The sequence below is a fragment of the Neodiprion fabricii genome, chromosome 2 (assembly GCF_021155785.1).
Source record: "Neodiprion fabricii isolate iyNeoFabr1 chromosome 2, iyNeoFabr1.1, whole genome shotgun sequence".
Taxonomy (NCBI): Eukaryota; Metazoa; Arthropoda; class Insecta; order Hymenoptera; family Diprionidae; genus Neodiprion; species Neodiprion fabricii.
Window position 1 is genome coordinate 34,260,999 of NC_060240.1, and position 18,563 is coordinate 34,279,561.

Genomic DNA, 18,563 nt, shown 5'->3' on the forward strand with positions numbered 1-18,563 from the left:
TCCATTATCTCGGTGTGTACAGACTTTTCAGGCAGTCAGGACACCTCCGCGTTTCTACTCTGTCTCTCGGCTCGAACATTATGCTAACAAGACCTGGGTCAGTGAAGTCATTCGTAAAACCGACCGGATCGTATAAGATTTGGAACGGCGCGAAGCAAAGCCGTTGAACCCACGAAAATCCGGCTCGTTGTAGGTCGAACGGGAAACGATCGATCGATCAAGGCGTATACCTATCTACTTGTGAAAATGCACCAGCGACGATATGTACGAACAAGGAATAATTCGACTCACCTCGCTCTTCAGGTTGAGCGGGACGTCGCAGGGTGGGTCCAGGTCTGCTTCCGTCTTGATCTGATGGGACATGAGGCTGTGACTGTGCCGCGGCGGGGCGGCGGTCGCCAGCATGTTGCGATGCTGCCGGTGCTGGAGGTGTTGCTGAAGATGATGGTGCGAGTAGGGGGGCGACAGCTGGGTGTTCAGGGTCCGGAGGTCAGCTGGGGGCGAGGCAGGTGCCGCTGTGCTGCTCTGTTCCTCTTCGGCCGAGCCCTCCGCCATGTCAGCCTCGCATCCCGAATCTCCGCGATCTACGGTAAGAACAAGAGAGACGGTGATTATCGTAGATCCGGTCAGAGTTGGCGGAGATTTAGCTGCTGCTGCCGCTGCTTCGCGGTGTTTATTTCTTCAGTTTCCCCGCGGAAGAGGTGATTAAAAGAGGACGGATTGGGATTCTCACACGGATGTTTTCACAACGGCGGAAGTAAGCGGAGACCAAAAGATGTGACGAAAAAAAAGCGAAAAAGAAAAAAAGAAAAGATATTCCTTCCTCTTACGATCCTCGCCGGTCGTATTCCGCTGTATATTGTACCTAGACCGAAAGCGAGCTTCCTTTTTCTATTCCTCGCTTTACGTGAATAAACACTTGACTCGAGGTAGGGGAATGAGGGATCGGGGGGGGGTATCTTTACCGGATCGCGCCAGTTATTACACATCCGCGTGTTTGTACGTCCATGCCGTGACAAATGAAAGGGGGGGGGGGGGGGGGGGGTGGAGGATGGCGGGAAAATAATCGCGCGGTTCTAATTGCAAGCTTGCGGTGGCTTCCGTAACATAAAGTAGTTATCCAGTTTCGAGCTTCGCGTGTAATTACTCTTACTGTCCGATTCCGATCTATAATAATTGAGAATATATCGCGGAGATGATGAAACGACGATGATAAACTTGTTATTACTATTTTCGACTGTCGGTGGAATTATTCTCCTCGAATCGCGATGTTGAACGGCGGGAAAAATACTGCACGAACGTTGCCGAGCTCTTGCAATGCTGATTATATGCATGCGTACATAATACAATACATTGTTGCAATGGATACAATGCGTTGAGTGCAATCGCGTACTTGTACCTACGTCATGCATGTACATTTTACATATATACACGCACACACATATTTATATGCATATATAAGAAGATACGTGAGCGAAAGTAACGCGATTCGAGAAACGTACACGCGATTCATTTCATTTGAATATATGCTAAATATAATTAACGCGAGCAAACATCTGTTAAGAAGGCAGACAGAGAAATTATAAGGAGTTCATTTAGCCACCAACGACTTCAAAGGCAAAGAAAGAAGAAATGAGAAATAAAACGAAGAAGAAGGAGAGGGAGACAGAGAGAGAGAGAGAGAGAGAGAGAGAGAGAGAAAGAAAGAGGGAAAAAAAGTTTCTTCGGGCACGCGAGGCCGTTTCTCTGCTTACATACATACGGCACGTTCTTCCCCAACCGGCGGTGTAATTATTTTTATCTAAACGCGTACGGTTAGTGAGAATTCAAGGGCAACGGAATCACCGAGAATTCTATATAATATAAAGGATAGCTAAGAGCCGGTTTTCCACTTGCAGACCGTCTATACCGTCCTCACCCTTCGTCCCGCCGACTTAAGGCTCGTTCTCGTTCGCGTTCGAAACGCAACCAACAACATCTGCTTCTATTTTTGCGTTGGCCGGTGTCCAAAATTTTATTTTTCAAATGGTAGTCGGTCCGCGCGTATGACGAACGGATGGACGGATGGATGGATGGATCATTTCGCCCGCCCGATACCGCCGGCGAGGCGAGCAATTTTCATTTTTCAACTCGCGCACACATCCGCGCAAAGCCCTGTCAAAACGCGTGTCATTCCCAAAGCCGAGTGACAAGTCGGGCATATGTTTAACGCCGTGCACCGCGCGTATTGACCGAGGTTGATAAAAAAAAGCCCCCCTCCCGCCCCCCCCTCAAAGAAGAAAAAAAAAAGAAATAAATAATAACAATAATCACGAGTATAACGAGATGACTCGTCGAAAAACACGGGCAGGAAATCGCCGGATCAGTTTTCGGGTTGGCTGTCGTTTGTACGTATGCACGCGTGATGGAAACAAAGCGGGCCGAGGAACGTCAGGAATGCAGAACCCGCGGGATGGGCCTGAGTAGTAATTATAGTGGTCGTCATTTGGCGAGTTCAGTCGGTTTCATTATACGTGTTTGTCACTTACGGCTCACCGGCTTTTTCTATTTTCTCTCGCTTTCTCTCTCTCGCTCTCTCTCTCGCTCTGTCTTCCTTTCTCTCAGCATACTCGATGATTTATTCCGCAGTATGATATTAACATTCCTTGTGCAAGAGCACGGTTACTATTTTCGCTTTATTCCGCCAGACTGCAGAAATGGCCCCCTCTTTGTCCCCCCCCCCCCCGCCCCCTCCCCCGCACCGCGGTGCATCCACGAAAGAACATATGTAGTCTCGCGGGGATATGCTCGTATATTTTTAAACGAACTTTCGGCATTCTTTCAGACCGCGCTACCCCCAAGAATCATCTCGCTCCTATGTATCCCCCCGGTACGTGTGCCGGCGGGTTATTCCCTTTGTGAAGGATGGGGAGGTGGCCATTAATTTTCGCCCGGATTATATTAATTACGCGTCTAGTGTTGAGCCCTAGTATTATTATGCTGCTACGTAACCATCGGGTGTCTAAGGAGTCGAGCTCTTGTTTGTAGTGATTGCATCAACTTTTTTAGATAATTACAGACGCACTAGAAGGTTTTGACCAATTAGTTTCAAGAATTGAACCCCCCATAATCGTTCCGTTTTAATCACACATCTGATTCATCTCGTTCGAGGAAAGACGATCCGAATCACTTCAACGCCATGTTGTTGAACAACAAAGAATATTGCGATGCGGTACGCAAAGACAGCGGATAAATGAAAATCAAATTATTGTCCAATTGACGATCGTTACAACACCGGATCCAACAAATCTGCACCCCGATGAAACGGACTATTTAGATTCGTCTCGTGGTCGGATATGAGTTTTGCCAACGGTTGTTATATTTTATTTTGTTTCAGAAAGACTGTGATCACACGCGGTGAGGGACTTGCATCTGAATGGTTCTAAAAGAAAAAAGAAAAACAAAAAAAAAACCAATCTCACCTACAAATCTGGGACTGTCAAGGTTGCTTTTGTAATTTCGATTCGTTACAACGGTAATTATCATTGTTCCGCGTTATTGTCAGCGAGGAAATAACGAGAAATAAAGATGTAAGGATGTATGTATAACAGGAGGGAGTATTTCCGTGAAACGTACTCTTTCCATATATACCCGTCAGACGCGACGCGTTAAGTAGCGACGCGAATGTGTGTGAAGTCAGAACGGTGAACAGGGCACACGTATAGTCGTCGTAAAATGATACAGCACACGTTTTCCAAGTTATAATCGTGTATCTTGGTCATAGAACGAGATACCTAATAATTAAGGAAGACCGAGGTAGAGGGTGGTGGGGTGGGGGGTGGTTGATTGATGTTAATTCAAAGGGTAATTAAGAATGTTGTGGATAAAAATCCAGTAATTTATGGTCATTGAAGATAATTATATGTTGGCCAGTTTGTAATTGCAACCGCGATGTTCCCCGTGTGCTGTGGAATATATACGGTCTCAGATCACAGCTTATTATAGGGGCAAGTCGAGGAGGAGATAACGTGGGTTAGAAGTAGACTGGTTGTCCGTTCGTCTGGCTCTCCGCCTAGCCAAAACGCCCGAGGGGCCCGAAACGACGAACCTCCGGGATCAGCTACACGTATACACGGACGTACGGCTACAATTTATGAAGCCAATTGGAAGAGTTGTTTTCAAGAATTTTCGGACGACGTATGGAAAGACTAATAAATAACTGGAGCGTATAATCGCTCCCCCCGCCCCCTCAAGTCTCCGCATCCCTTGTACAGGCAAATACCCCCTCGTACCGTTCAACCGCGTGTCGGATCTTCGCTCCTCTCCTCTCTCCTCTCCCCCCCCCCCCCCCCCCCCCCCTTTCCCTCTTCCTCTTCACTCGGCTTTTCCCGCATCATCCAACCTCTCCCGGTCCAGCCGTTAAATTCACGCGTTAGATCAGTAGTACAGCCGAAAGAGCGAGCTGCCTCGTATACACATACACGTGTAGACGTGCGTAAAAAATGAAAGCTTTAAAACGCGTATACAGCTGTTGCTCCGCGTTAAGTACCGGCAGCTCGTTTAAGCATGCGCACGCATACACGCGTGCAGAGATCGGTTCACGACACGAAGAGACGAAACTCGCGGGTGCTTCGCGTTAATTCGAACCTGCATCATCAGGCAAAATCAGTAAAGCGAGTATCATTCGATAAATCGAGTGGGGTGTATTTTTAGCCCCGGTCTTTCACCGTCGCCCGCGCGCCGCGACGCTCTCGCTCCACATTTTTTACAAGGCTTTCCAAACTTTGGTTCACCGGCTTCTTTGCGTCAGGGAGCCGTGCTGCGCGGAGTGCATCGGGTCCTTCGTATGCACCACACGTCCCTCGTAGTACTTGAATTATCATCGCAGCGGGAACAGTTGGCTGGTTACTATACCTCCTACCGCGTCATTGTAGAACCAAACTCTCATTTATCCTCACTTTCGGGATCATTTCAGCAATTTCTATCGCACGCGTTTCTTTACATATATTATATGTATATATGTATACATGTTAGCTCGCGTAAAGTTTACGTACGACGTGCATATATAGCAAAAATGACGCGTGACTCGGCATTGACGAAATTCGAATGTGAATGTATGAGAACACCCGACGCTAGCCTGAAAACAGCGTCGAGACCGTGAATATAAAATTTGTTTGGACCGTCGATCTGCCTCGGCGATGAAATAAATACACCGTTGAAACGTAGAAATGGTAATTTTTTATTTATATATTTCTTTGTTTCAAACTGCGAAACGGTAGTTATACCCAATTCGCCGAAACAATGTAATCGCATGTGTACGCGGGTCGTTGAGGAGTACGAACTTGCGCGTTTCTTGGTTTTATTGTTGGGCTAAGTTGTGAGAGGCGGGCTAAAACGGTACGTATCATTGAAACGAGATAATCACGACGCTGGGAAAATATTATTTATCAGTAGTTATCTGTTTCATCGAGCAAGGAAAAAGGAAAACCCACAACCCTGAACATGTGAGGCTTCGAATACGCGCGTGACGTAGGTGCATGCAAAGCTTCGCCGTGGGGAAGGAGGGGAGGGGGAGTAGCCGCTAGATGATAGCACGTGAGGGCGAGCGTGTGTGTGTGCGTGTGTGTGTGCGACGGTAAAGTATACCGCCTATGATGTACAAGGTACAAAGGTGGGCGCATATAACGTGTAATAGGCGTTTCATGCGATCCCATTCAAGCGGAAATCCACGAGGCTTTGTTCCAAGTCACGAAACGCAAGGATTAAACTGAACCGGTGCGTTTTATTATATTAATACGTGTGTCGGTGTGCGTGCGTGTCAATACCCGCGTATAAAACTGTGGGACGCAAGGGGAGGGCGTGTTACGTGAGTATATGAGAAACTTCGTTGGGGTGCAGCAGGGAGAAATTTACGGAACGACGTACAGACCGCGTAATCGCACCGTTAGGTCAAATCATCGTTCACTTGGGTTTCGGACGAGGATAATTATTCTTGCACAATTATATACGTACTGTTTAACGGAAATTATTTGTGTATCATCCGAGTTCTTTTTTTTAGCGGAATTTGAATTTTGTTACACGGATAGAAGCGAGAAGAGCAAAACTTTTACAACGCCGACCTAGGGAATTTCCTTTCGTTATGACGAATCGATCGATGGACGAAATTTTATCGACTGGAAGCTATTTTTCACTTTATGCGAAAGGAGGGTTTTTCACGCTGCTTAAAATAAAGCTCTAGTTCTATTCCGTTGCACTGAGGTTCACGGGCGAATCTATTTTAGAAATGGCCTGTAGGAATAGGCCGCGCGAGCTGGCTTCGTGACACGTATAAGTTGAACGTAATTTTCTACAATCGACCGGACGATAATGATGTCGATATAATTTATTGATGTGCACTCAAGCGTTTCAACACAGTCTAATATGTCGACACCTTTTATCCACTCTACTCGTTATAATTACAAATATTACAGAGTTTTACATGTATTTAAGATCCGCATGCCACGCGCGGTCAAATATATACCTATATATATATATGTAAATATATATATATGTGTGCGTGTGTGTGACAGAGGTCAGCCGCGGAGCAAAGGAATATAAAATTAAGCATTCGATTGTAACAGCCGATTGTAAAGTTGTGCAATTAAGATTATAGTTGATTAAGTATCTTAGTCGTTTTCCCTTTCGCGACTCGAGTTCGACCGGATATCAACTATACATACAACTATAATTGATGAATAATATCATAAGCTTTGAGGGCCGTGGCCAAGCGTGAAAAATTAACGTTAATCACCGACAGTCATTAGCTGGTAAGTAGCCCGCATAAAGTATTCAGTTGAAATCGATTGATTCGTACAAGTTGATATATTCGTACCGACTAGCATCGTCGGAAGCATACATTTATCCAGCGGTATTAAATACAGTTTTCACTGGAGATCTTTATGCTCCGATACGTTCGAAGAGAAAAAAATTAAAAAAAAAAAAGCGAGTTTTAATTTTTGACATAATATTTTCCAGCTGTTCGTATATACGCGTTCAAGGTTGTGTAATAACAGTTTACAGGGATGAAAGGGATGAAGGGAAAACGTGAGATACAAGCTAAATAAAGTCTAGAGAGTGCATTAAACTCCAAATAACCGAAAATAGAATTCAGCTGTAGGTACGCGTTTATTACAATACCGCCTCCCCCCCACTGAGAATACATATTTCAGTCCCAAAAACGAACACTACAAACAAGCTTGCATACGGTTATACGCATATAAGCAGGGACTGCCGTATAATGTCCTGCAGATATCAAAATTCAAAGCGTATCCTCGAAAGAACTTGTCTCGATCGCTTTTCCGCGTGCAGGATGTGAAATAAAATAGGTAATACCTAGGTAGGTGGGTAAGCGATTCTAAGTGCAGGCACGTATAAACATGCAGGCAATATGCACGCTGTTGCACCCACACACGATGTGTCAACGGTGCGGATGACTCCGATGGACGGAGGCGCGAGGGGGCGGAGGGGGGGTTAACCGTTTTCATTGACCGCTGCATGATGGTCAACGCGCCATTCATTGATCAACACGTAGAATCCGTTCGCACAAACATTCCTCCGTTTCTGACTAGAATCAGAGAATATCATACGGTATAAAATCATAGACTTTTGCTGATTTTCAGTTTCACAGACACATCGTCAAGTGCTGGTTGTAGGTTTACTTTTTTTAACGTTTAATTTTTCTTTGATCTTTTTCTTTTTTTTTTTCTTTCTTTCCAATTATTAAGAAATCAGCATTGCGCAACACAAATTCGGAAAATTTTTGAAGAACAGGTTGAACCGTCGGTAAGGGAGTATGAAAAAAAAAAAAAAGATCTATAGTTATTTGAATTTCACGTTAAGAATATTTATTATACTGTACTTAAACGTTCTCAAAGTTTTAAAATATTCTGCCGATTGAAAGTAGGAAAAAAAAAAAAAAACTCAAGGAAACGAAAGATAGCAGATCTTCGTGTGTGCAAAAAATATCGATTTATATTCTGAGAATTGTATTGATTCGATATTTTTACGATCTCTCCCCGAGTGGAATATTTGATTCGAGGGTTCCTGTTTGTTGAAGAAGTGCAATTAATACCAGGAAACGGCTACGATACGTACATGGCACAACATGACTGGTAAAATGTGAAGCACGTATTGCGCTCGGGAGAAGGTAAGAGAGAGAAGAGAGAGAGAGAGCGAGAGAGAGAGAAAGAGAGAGTTTATAGCCAGCATGTTGATAAAATCTCCTGGTACGTGCAGAGACGCATCAAGCGTGCGGTCTGGGGTGGCGTATACAGAAGCCGGGGAGGATTTTTCGCGTTCAAATTAGGTCCATTAGAAGTACCGAGCGTGCAAAAACACTCTAGAACGCCGGCGCAACCCTTGTGCGAGTGCTTGGCGTGTCGCTATCGGCGCCGCGGGTGGATATAAGGACGCGACACGCGGTATGCATATAACAACGGGGCACGGAAGGACTCCCGCCGGACGGAGAGGGAAAAGAAGAAAGTGAGAGCGAAAGGGAGAGAGAAGGAGAGAGAGAGAGAGAGCGGGGGCACGTGCGTGTCGGCGGTCGCACGTGCTTTTTTATTTATTCCAAGCTCTCTCTTCCCCGCCCCGCAGTTTTTTTGCTTCTCTTTTTCAGTTCCTTTTTACTCTGTTTTGTCAAATTATTAAAATTAATGACACCCTTCGCTTGGCATTAAACTTTGTGGGGTGCGCGGAACGGCAGTCACGAAGCTTCGCGAGCACTGCGAAGAAAATAAGCCCTCAATAAGACGCTCGTGGATTTTCCTGATTATGCCGCATGAAAGATATTGTACCTACACATACACTCCGCATACTTTTAAGTAAACGTTTGAATTATGCAAGGTACGTATATTTGTACGTGAGTAAAACTCACGATATTATGTACCAACTGCACTGATTTGAACAATAGCCATGCATGCTGTAAGTATAATTCGAACAAGAGAAGAGATCCAAAAGTCTGCGTGGTGCCAACGAGCCCGGAAATCAATTTCATGCCGCGAGTTAGGCTTTCCACATCAGTATCCAGGACATTTCCACGGTAGCTTTTCAGTCATTGAAATAGCAAAGTTATCCCGAGTTGAGCGTGCGAGTTAATTTCCCATCGGAGATGTTTCAACCGGAGCATGTGACGCGGACCGTTTCAAATAGCTGTACGGTATGTATACACTATACATATATATATATATATATATATATATACGTAGTACACAAGAAGCGATTCAAGAGGACGACCTCAATGAGCGCGAAAAGCGAAAGAAGAAAGAAGACGAGGCGGAAAAAAACGAGCGAAACGCGCGACGTAGTAAAGTAAAAGAGGAGCTGAAGGAGAGCGAGAACCCGAAGCGAAGGGTCTATTCGGGGGCGCTGGAGGATTTAAGGAGGGTGGAGGAGCCGAGCCGAGGTGGGGGTGGGTGGCTAACATCGATCCGTTTTCTTGACCTCCGCAACATTTCATTTTCTCTCCCGCTCACGGAATATCGCCCGCACCCTCGAGTCGGTCCGTTGTGCCGCAAGGGTGAACGTCCAGGTCGCGCTTGCGGTTATTTGTTGCATTCTTTGCAGCCATGCGCGACGATAACGAGACAGCCGGTCGGTCGCCAATATTCTCGATCGTTGCACCGTTCCGTTGGATGATTCGAGCGCGGTTTTCTTTTCTTCGGTTATTATTCTTTCTCGTCAGTAAAAGCGCACGCGCCGTTCGCACATTCTACCAACAAACACGCGCGCGTTTCGTGCCTTGATGCAGAAATAAGAATAATCGCGAAGCGGAACGAGCGCGGAATTTCGAAGACAGGAAACGGGGCGAGGATTTACCGATGGTGAGTCAGTACGTCGCCTGGAGTTTTGACGTACGTACGTTTTGTGAAAATAAAAGAAAAAAACGAAGGAAAGAAAACGTCGAAGAGAGGAAAAAGTATTCAGTCAAACGTGTCAGGGTTAAAACCGGCAAACTGGATCCTGTTTATCCATTGTCCCGATCCGCGCGCGTGGGTGAAAAACTTCGCCTCGAAATATTTCCTGAACGAATGTCAAGATTGCGAATATTCCATTGTTAATTTGCCGGCGTCGCGCGTCGTCGCACGTCGTTTATACCTACGTACGGAAAATGCATAAAATCGCAATCGTTTGCGGTGCCGGGTTAGGTACGTTGTAATTACTGGAGAAAAGAAGAGAGTTTGTTCTCGCGCGCCGGGCTCGAATCGCTCTGCAGGGAAAACCCACCATTCGGTGGAATTGTACGACTATATCCTCTCGTTGTTATTTCCTCAACTGGTCGAGCACTGCGCTGTGCCACTTTACTGTTAGGCACACGAGTAATTACGTTGAATAAATATTTTCGGATGATTATATTATTTTCTATTGTTATCTCTGAATTTATTTACTCTACTCATCGACGTACGGATAAAAATTACATTACACATGTCGCACGTACAATCTTATCTTCTATCGTTATTCAGCGAAAACTTCATTCACTCCGGTAACGCAAAGTGAAAGTTTTCCGTGATCAATTGTAATATTCACACGATCGAGGCGGAAGTAACGCATAGATTTGTCGCAGACTCTTTGTTGCCTGCATCTGAATTCGGACCGAAGGTTAAGCATGATCTCATCGTCATTTCTGTATAACCTTCTTTTCTACCTCTCCACGCAAGATTAAACTTTCGTTGCTCGCGCCTGCTTGCCCGACAAAATTTCATCGCGCGGCGAGCACTTTGCCCACGCCCGTGTTAAACGAAATGCAACGTTGCCGCGTCATGATGTAATAGCGAAATATTTCTACTAAATACCTTGATTGTTTATTTTTTAAATAAATATATCGAATATAATTACCTTTAAATCTAACGCTATGTAAACGCACCAAATGTATAGGTAGTTATTACTCTCAGCTGAGAGGTTCCGAGTAAAATCTGACAACGTGGTGAGAAAAATTAAATCGACTATTTAACTCGAATAATGAGCACTGTGCCGCTTTTTCACGGTCTTGTTGAATATAAATATGCTTTTATTATACATTAAAACAAACACTTATTCGTTATAAGTATATCTAACGATGGTAAACATTTCCGAGAAAGAGAATTGGTAAAGTATGAAGTCAATATTACCCACGTAGTTATGTATATGTATAACGATTTTTGTCTGAAAGGCGGCGCCAGGCCCGTAGCGCGAGTAACGAAAAAGTTAACATCGATTATAATTTACTTGCATCGAACAAAAGAGATTGAAAAAATTAAAACAATCCGGTACTGTGTCTTGAACTATCGATGATTCTCGCATTTACCTAAGTGACGCCCGATAATATCTAAATAGGATGTCAAGGCAATTTATAAACTAATCGAAAACAGGCCATATCAGCGGCAAATCTTGGTCTTAAATAGCTGATACCGGACGCGGTGCCTCCGAGAAGCAGTATGCATACATACATGGGTATAACGGAGGTTGTAAAGCGGAGGAACGGGAGGGGGGGGGTGATGAACGAAGAAGCAAAGAAGTGAAATTCAAGAAGCTTTGACTCGAGTTTTGGCGCCGGGACGGCTTCCAGCCTTTATAGAGAATGGATCTTTTCTCCGGCTCCTCGCGGGATTCAAGTGCCTACCGCAACAATATCGTCTCAGATCTCTCCTCGTCGTCGGGTGGAGTGGCTGCTCCTTCGTGTTCCCCCCACCCCCCGCCCGATTCGAGTCGGCTCCCCTGCGACTTCCGAGAGGCGAAGCAAAGAACTCGGTCGAGGCGCGAGACGCTGAACCACCCTTAAAACCGCCCCCGTCGCCGCGTCGAACTCGTACGGATTTTCCACCTCGTAGAACGCCGGCGTTTCAACCCCCGCCGCAACTCGGCGTCACGCCGCCGTCGACACGTGCTTCTGTTTACACGTCGTGCCCCCGGCTGACTGCGGTCACACGCACGCGGCGGCGGGAAGGCGGGAACCGGAAAGCTCGGGATGGCGCGTTTCTAACGAGCTTGTTGACTCGACTCGTCGGCGCGGCGCTTCGGCGGAAAAAATTCCCGGTAAATGATAAGATAATAAGGAGAATACGAACGAAGGCGAGTCTCGATCATCGACGACGCGCTTTCGCGGTTCAGCGTCGCATTTCAATCGCGCGGCCCGGCCGTCCGTGTGTAATTACCAAGTTAATTGTCGCAACACGGTTTGTGAGTAGTAGCCGGGAGTCGAGACTGCAGCGGTGAATTATCATCGCAGATTTGCACGGGTGTGCCGAAAGAAGCGCCGTGCGTATAACGCGGAAGCTATCTCTGAACTCACTCGCCCATCGGCCGCTCCAGGCTGCGTTCGGTCCTGCTTGAAACGTCTTCGTTCTAGCTTGTGGCGTATAAAGAGTGTGGATAACCGTAGGTAGGCAGAGCCGAGAGTTCCAGCCGCCGACATTCTTGCCCGAGCGGTGCATTAAAGTAGGTAACTTAATTGCCGAGATTATCTTAATTGTACCAAGCTCGAGGTAATCAGGATTAAGAAAGAGAGTCCCGAGGCGCGTTCGCCGCGACGGTGACCGCGTACACGTACATACTTACGTACGTACGCGTATGCGTTCGCACGCATGTACACGACGTCGCGCGTCGAGACGCCACAACGCCCGAGACTCGTTTTTTGTGAGCATCGCGCGCCGATTGTCCTCTTTCGACAAATTCTCTCCCCTCTAGCAATCAGCAGCGTTGCGAAATCCTCTTTCCCTCTTTCTCTCGCGTCAAGTAAAGCGTACGTGTAGGTATACGGTGTATCGTTACTTCCACCTGGCAGTCGAAACGCATTATCGCCTCGTCGAAGCGTCGATATGCAATATTGTAAAACGCGTCGCGGACTCGCGTCCTACGCGCGTAGGGTTAATTAAACTTGTAGCGTGATACGATGTTCAAGAAGCTTGCTAACGTAACAGCGCGTGTATAGAAAATTACCTCGACACATGGGTTTGCAGTTTATAGCTTCACATGCGTGCAGAGGCGCGCGCGCGAAGCGATAATTTGCGTTCGCTTTTCGCCCGTATTCGCTGATTGTGAGATCGTGCAGCGGGGTCCTGTACTGTGTAATAATATGCGGAGCTGATTGAAAGATTGCGCGATCGCTGCAGGTTCCCAATCCGATGAAAATAACGATACTCGAACGCGCACTTCAATGATAATCGGACTGCACGTGATGCACGGCTATTAAATACTGTGACGGGCGACTCCGAAACGCCACGTTACGGATACGTATAATATACCGCGATGCAGTCGCGCGAAGTATAATAAGGTACAAGGTATAAGGCTTCGAGCTGCATGGCTCGACGTGTGTGTACAAAATATAGTATAAATATACACACGTACGCGTACATCTAGTACATAGTACCGTAGCGGTGACATCATACTGTTTAATTATACTCGTGAATGTGTATATAATTGCGTGCAATTAGAGGTAATTAAGAAACAAATGCTTAATTGCAATCGCTGATAAAACAATTCCTCTCTCGTATAATACGAGTACCTATACTGCACATGACGTACACGTAACGTTGTGTCGCATAAGTCGGTGCAAGCGTGCAGCGATTCGCCTCTCAACGTACTTGTGTGCGTTGTATATGTGACGTTAAGTCCATACGTACACAATGTGTTTTACGCGCAGAGTGTAGGTGTGTCCGTATCTCGCGAGAAACTTACGAAAAACGCGAGCTTTCCAACAACTCTCCGCGCGACTTGTTATTATTAGTTTATATTGGGTAATTACCGAGACGGTTTCCTTAATTCTCCATCATTTCGTATTTTTACGACGACCAGCTCTGCAGCCAGTTAATGCGGTTTTAATTATTCTGTTTGTCCGCAGTCCCCGCTCAAAGTACGAGTTTGCCGAGTACATGGCAGCGCGCATTATTATAGGCTCGTAAGTATTGCCCGCCTATACACCACCACCACATATCGCCACTTGGAAGTATAGGTGATAATGTCAAAAGTAAAATTTTCACGCTCTCGCGCTCGTACGATTCATTGTTCAACGACGTAACCACGATTCGTATATCTATTTGTACATATAAATATATCGAGATAGAGAGTGAGAGAGAGGGAGAGAGAGAGCAAAAAGCATTTATTCATAAAATCCTGGAGCAATTTGCCCCCCAAGGACAACACAAATGTATTAACAACAGAGTTTTCGATGAGAAGAAAAAACATGGAACAAATTATATAATATTTAAATCAGTTCTGTGCTGATTAAAGAACACTGTGCTAATCGGGATAATATCGCTACAACTAGTCAACTGTAAGTTAATCCTACAAGGTACACGCATGTATGCGTTATAAGTTACTCCCTGAAAATTTGGTATTAACGTATTAAATTAGGTATGAGTAGTACCGATTAAGAGTGAACAGAACGGCTGGCTAGATATTCTATAAATTTTATTGTTAGTTTAGAGGCGCAGAGGACAAAATCGCATACAAGAAGCAGAGAAAAAGAGAGAGAGAGAGATATATATATATATATATATAAATATTAAAAGAAGTTTCCTGAAAATAATGATACGATCTACAAACACTCATGTCATGGGTTGAACTTACATCCAACTGTTATTCCTGCCCAACAAATCAACGAATTGTCGTTACGTTATTACACAATTATATAATACTACAATACATGCATATAATTTATATTCATTCATCCTATTAAACACCGTCTGCGTCTCGTCATGATTCTAAGCGGAAGGCATCGCGATGCGCAATCGGATTCGTTACGTGGACCGTCATCATTTGAATGCCGGTTTTCATCAGCGCGGAGAGCTAATAAATTTCAATTGACGATTCGTCATTTCATCGGAAAGCCGACCCAGCTGAACCGTACGCTGTTGCTGCATTGTTGTACCGCGTTAATCGAATAACCCGCACTGTGCGGTAAAACAGTTTGTCAGGATTAAGGTCGCAAGTGTTTCAACTCACCGTTTCAACGGTTCCTGTCGAGTGATTCCTGATTGTTGAGAAAGTATCCTCGGGATCCGAGAAATCGGGAACAAACCCTCCGTGCGATCGAAGTTTCCTCCCCGAAACGTCAGGAGAAGAAGCAGTGGTCCTCTTCTTCCGTGATGAAAAATGCGAGATTATAACAACACTTTCCTCGATAACAACGGTTAGCAAGAGATGTATCTGCTTACGTTTTAAAAGTGTCACAGAGTCACAACGCGCGATACGGGTGAACGATTACGAACTTACTGTACGAGGATCACGATCATCGCCACCACCTCACTACTCACAAATATCATCCATTCCGTGTTTCGGGATCGATTTCACGCGTATCGCGACTTCGCCATGGTCCTCTCGTCCGCGTACTTACAAAGCGTCACGCCGTGGTTCCCACGTGCACACGTGGCGTGAACTCGATGGCTGCTGGCCACAAAACACGCTCACAAATCACAACAATTGACCACAACCCGATCACCGCGGAGTGGTGAAAAAGTTCATCCAGTCGAAGAAAGCGACCGAGACGATCCGACGAAGCTCGGAGCTTTCTAGGCTCCGTAGCCGCGTTGATTTCCCTTCGTCGTTGCTCGCACCTTGTGACTCTCGACCGATCCTCGAGTACCAACGTTGCGTGGACGTACGGTGGTGAACGGCGTGCGCGCGTCACGTTGCCCGCGTTGGAAAGTAACGCGCGTAAATGCCTCCCGGTACTTCCCGGTTCGCAGTCTGGCTGCGTAGTGCGATGACGAGGGTTCGCCGCCTCTCGCGGCTCCTGTCCTCTCGGGGCTTCGTGGTGGGGGCAGAGTACGCGGGGGTGGCGGGCAGGGGGTGGGGGGCGTGGCCGGAGGCGGGCCGTGCGCGGAGGAGGGCTGCGGGTCGGTCCCGAGATCGGCTTGTTATGATTGTTACCGAGTGTCCGAGCAGCCTTTCGGGGGACTCGCGGTGCCCCGGGGGTGGAGAACGGGGAACGGTGAACGGGGAACACGGGGTGTAGCTCCGATACACCCCCTCTTCCCCCCTTGCCGTCGAGCCGGCAGCTACCCTTCCTCGCACCCCCGACGACGCCTGGACCCGCGATGCAAATCGCACCAGGGACACGAGACTCGAACTCCTGCTAGCCCTGCAGAGACTTGGCGAGAGGGGTGGACGGATGACGCGAAATTTCGACGCCTCGGACGCACCTCGAATATTCGCGAACGGTCGGACAAGATACGGAAAGTAGGTAACTGCTTGCGAGGCTTTGTTTTAGTCGCGTCATTGTGGAGTCGGTTAAGAGTGGTGGACTTATTCGCGAGTATCGGTATTGACGATGCTTCTAATACTGATTGTAAGAGGACGGGAAAGGTAAGTTTTTACTCTGAAACTCGGATTGGTGAGGATTGAGAAGTCTATCGGCCGACCAAAAAGAAAAAAAAAATCAACCACCGTGTATTTTTGGAAGAGACTCGAGCAGATCGTTTGGAAAACTGACAGTTAAATTGTACGCTACGCGGTAGGGTGTGTATGATTGATGATTGATGATTTTTGGAATTAGGCACACCAAATGATTTACGGACGATGATTCGATGTGAATTTGCAAGTACGTACCTGTTTCAACGACCCACCATGCGATAGCCTGATAAGAATTCGGAAGAGGATAAATAAAAAATACCTACATCTTCGAAGGGTCGCCTGAGCATATGGTCAAACAATCTTGTGTATTGTCGCATTGTTATTTAATTATTTAAAATGGAATTCAATTTATTACAGGCACTGATTGGAAGAGGGTAAGAATAAAAGCTGCGCAGAATTTCGCTGTAATACGGGGATATACCGTCGAGGGTTGGAAGAAAAACTTTATCGTATCGGAGAAGATCGTATCGTCGCCGCGTTGAAGTCTCCCGCCTTGGTTGGATATTAATTTTTTTGTCGTTTTTTTTTTTTTTTAATTTTTTTATTAAAGCAGCCAGGTGTGCAAACTTGATCCGGGATTCGAAAAATTATGTCTCGCAGACGATGAATCGATACGGTTCACCATGCATATGGTCTGTCTTTTTTCTCACACTTTTCCGATCCACCACCACGGTAATATAATTGGTCATTTCTAAGCGGCGCTGTGAATAAAATATGCAAAATGGTCTCCACGATCGATCACCGATACTTTTTATACAGAGTTTTCATTCCGAGAGAGTTCAAACCTTACGGATGGTGGGACGAAATGTATCATCGGTAAACTATGACTTGATTGGGTGTCGGAAGAAAATCTTAAGTTTCTCAGTAAGCTGCTGCTCGTTCGTAACTGTGACCAGACGACGAAATTAATCGAACTGAAGTTCACGTTCGCAACCGTTTCGTTCCAGATTTGTATTATTGGACAAGATTCCGGATAAAGGGGTTGATTATACGATGCACTGATTGTGAGAATCGAGTTTATTCACTGTTAACAAACGTATGTTTGGATATGACGAAATAAATATTTTGTTGTTATTATCAAATTTTAGCTGTGCCAAATCACGATCGACAGAAATTAGTCAATAGTTAACGAATCACATTTGGCTCTGCTAAAATTCGTTGATAATAACCAAACATTCATTTCACCGTAATGAAAGAAAAATTTAAATAAACTCTCTTCTCAGTGTGGAGAGTGAGAGAGTTACCTGCAGTTCAAGAATGTGACAGAGCAATTTATAGATCGTCCGGTGCCAGTGCAACCGTCCGATCCGCACCCCCTCCGTCTGTTTTAATCCTCCCCACACTGTAAAAAATTTGCGGTGTAAACAAGCTCGGAGTTGTTGTTTAGGAATATCGGTGTCACAAACAACACCAATAAAGTGTATGAAAAACTCCGGCGATGTTGTTGTAATTAAAAATGGTGTTATCTTAACTAAATCAACACCATCTGCAGTGTTTAACTCATACTAACACCTTTTGGTGCAATTTGAATGGCTAAGGTGTTGATTCAGCCTATTCAGAAGTTAGTAGACAAGCTCGGTGTTATTGGCTGGGAATTTCGGTGTCACAAATAACACCAATAAAGTTTATGAAATACTCCGGCAATTTTGTTGGAATTAAAAATGATGTCATCTTACGTGAATCAACACCATCTGCAGTTTTTTACTCAAACAGACACCTTTCGGTGCAATTTGAATGATCAAGGTGTTGATTTACCCTCTTCAGAAGTTAGTATATCTTCAAAATAAAAATTCCCATAGTCACAATGAGCCTCGTCTGTGGTACGAGGTATACTCACTGTCTAGATGTCGGAAATCTTCGTACATAACTTGAGAATTATATTCAATGATTATATCTCACCGTGCGCGAGATTACTCGGGAAAAAAATAGTCCGCCCTAACACGATAAAATTAAATAAAAACAAACAAATTACAATTCGAATTTGATCCAATAAGATTATATCAGATTATACGCATGTATGTATAAATTAGTATATATTATATGGGCAACATTTATTCGTTAATTCAAGAATTTAGCACTATATGGTGTCGAAAATGACGAGTTGCGTGTGTTTAACAAGCTGACCGTGAGCCAGCCCTCGATCTTCCCGTTATCACACTGCAGGTTCCGCGTTGACGGAAAAAAAAATATTAATATCCAATTCGAATTTCGAACTACAA

At 45.4% G+C, this 18,563-nt stretch overlaps 1 protein-coding gene across 6 annotated transcripts in view; it reads right to left on the minus strand.

The window, feature by feature from the left end:
- LOC124175394 (POU domain, class 6, transcription factor 1) overlaps window positions 1-18,563 on the minus strand; it is a 164,007-nt gene that overhangs the window by 81,986 nt on the left and 63,458 nt on the right. For 4 of the 6 annotated variants that reach the window (XM_046555604.1, XM_046555603.1, XM_046555602.1 and 1 more), the window contains exons 1-2: window positions 14,935-15,673; window positions 292-584 (exon numbers count right to left, since the gene is read on the minus strand). In XM_046555604.1, the coding sequence (XP_046411560.1) occupies window positions 292-555 (264 nt within the window). In that variant the 5' untranslated portion in view covers window positions 556-584; window positions 14,935-15,673. Of the gene's footprint in view, window positions 1-291; window positions 585-14,934; window positions 15,674-18,563 lie in introns of those variants that run through there. The other 2 variants (XM_046555600.1, XM_046555601.1) reach the window with 2 other exon arrangements.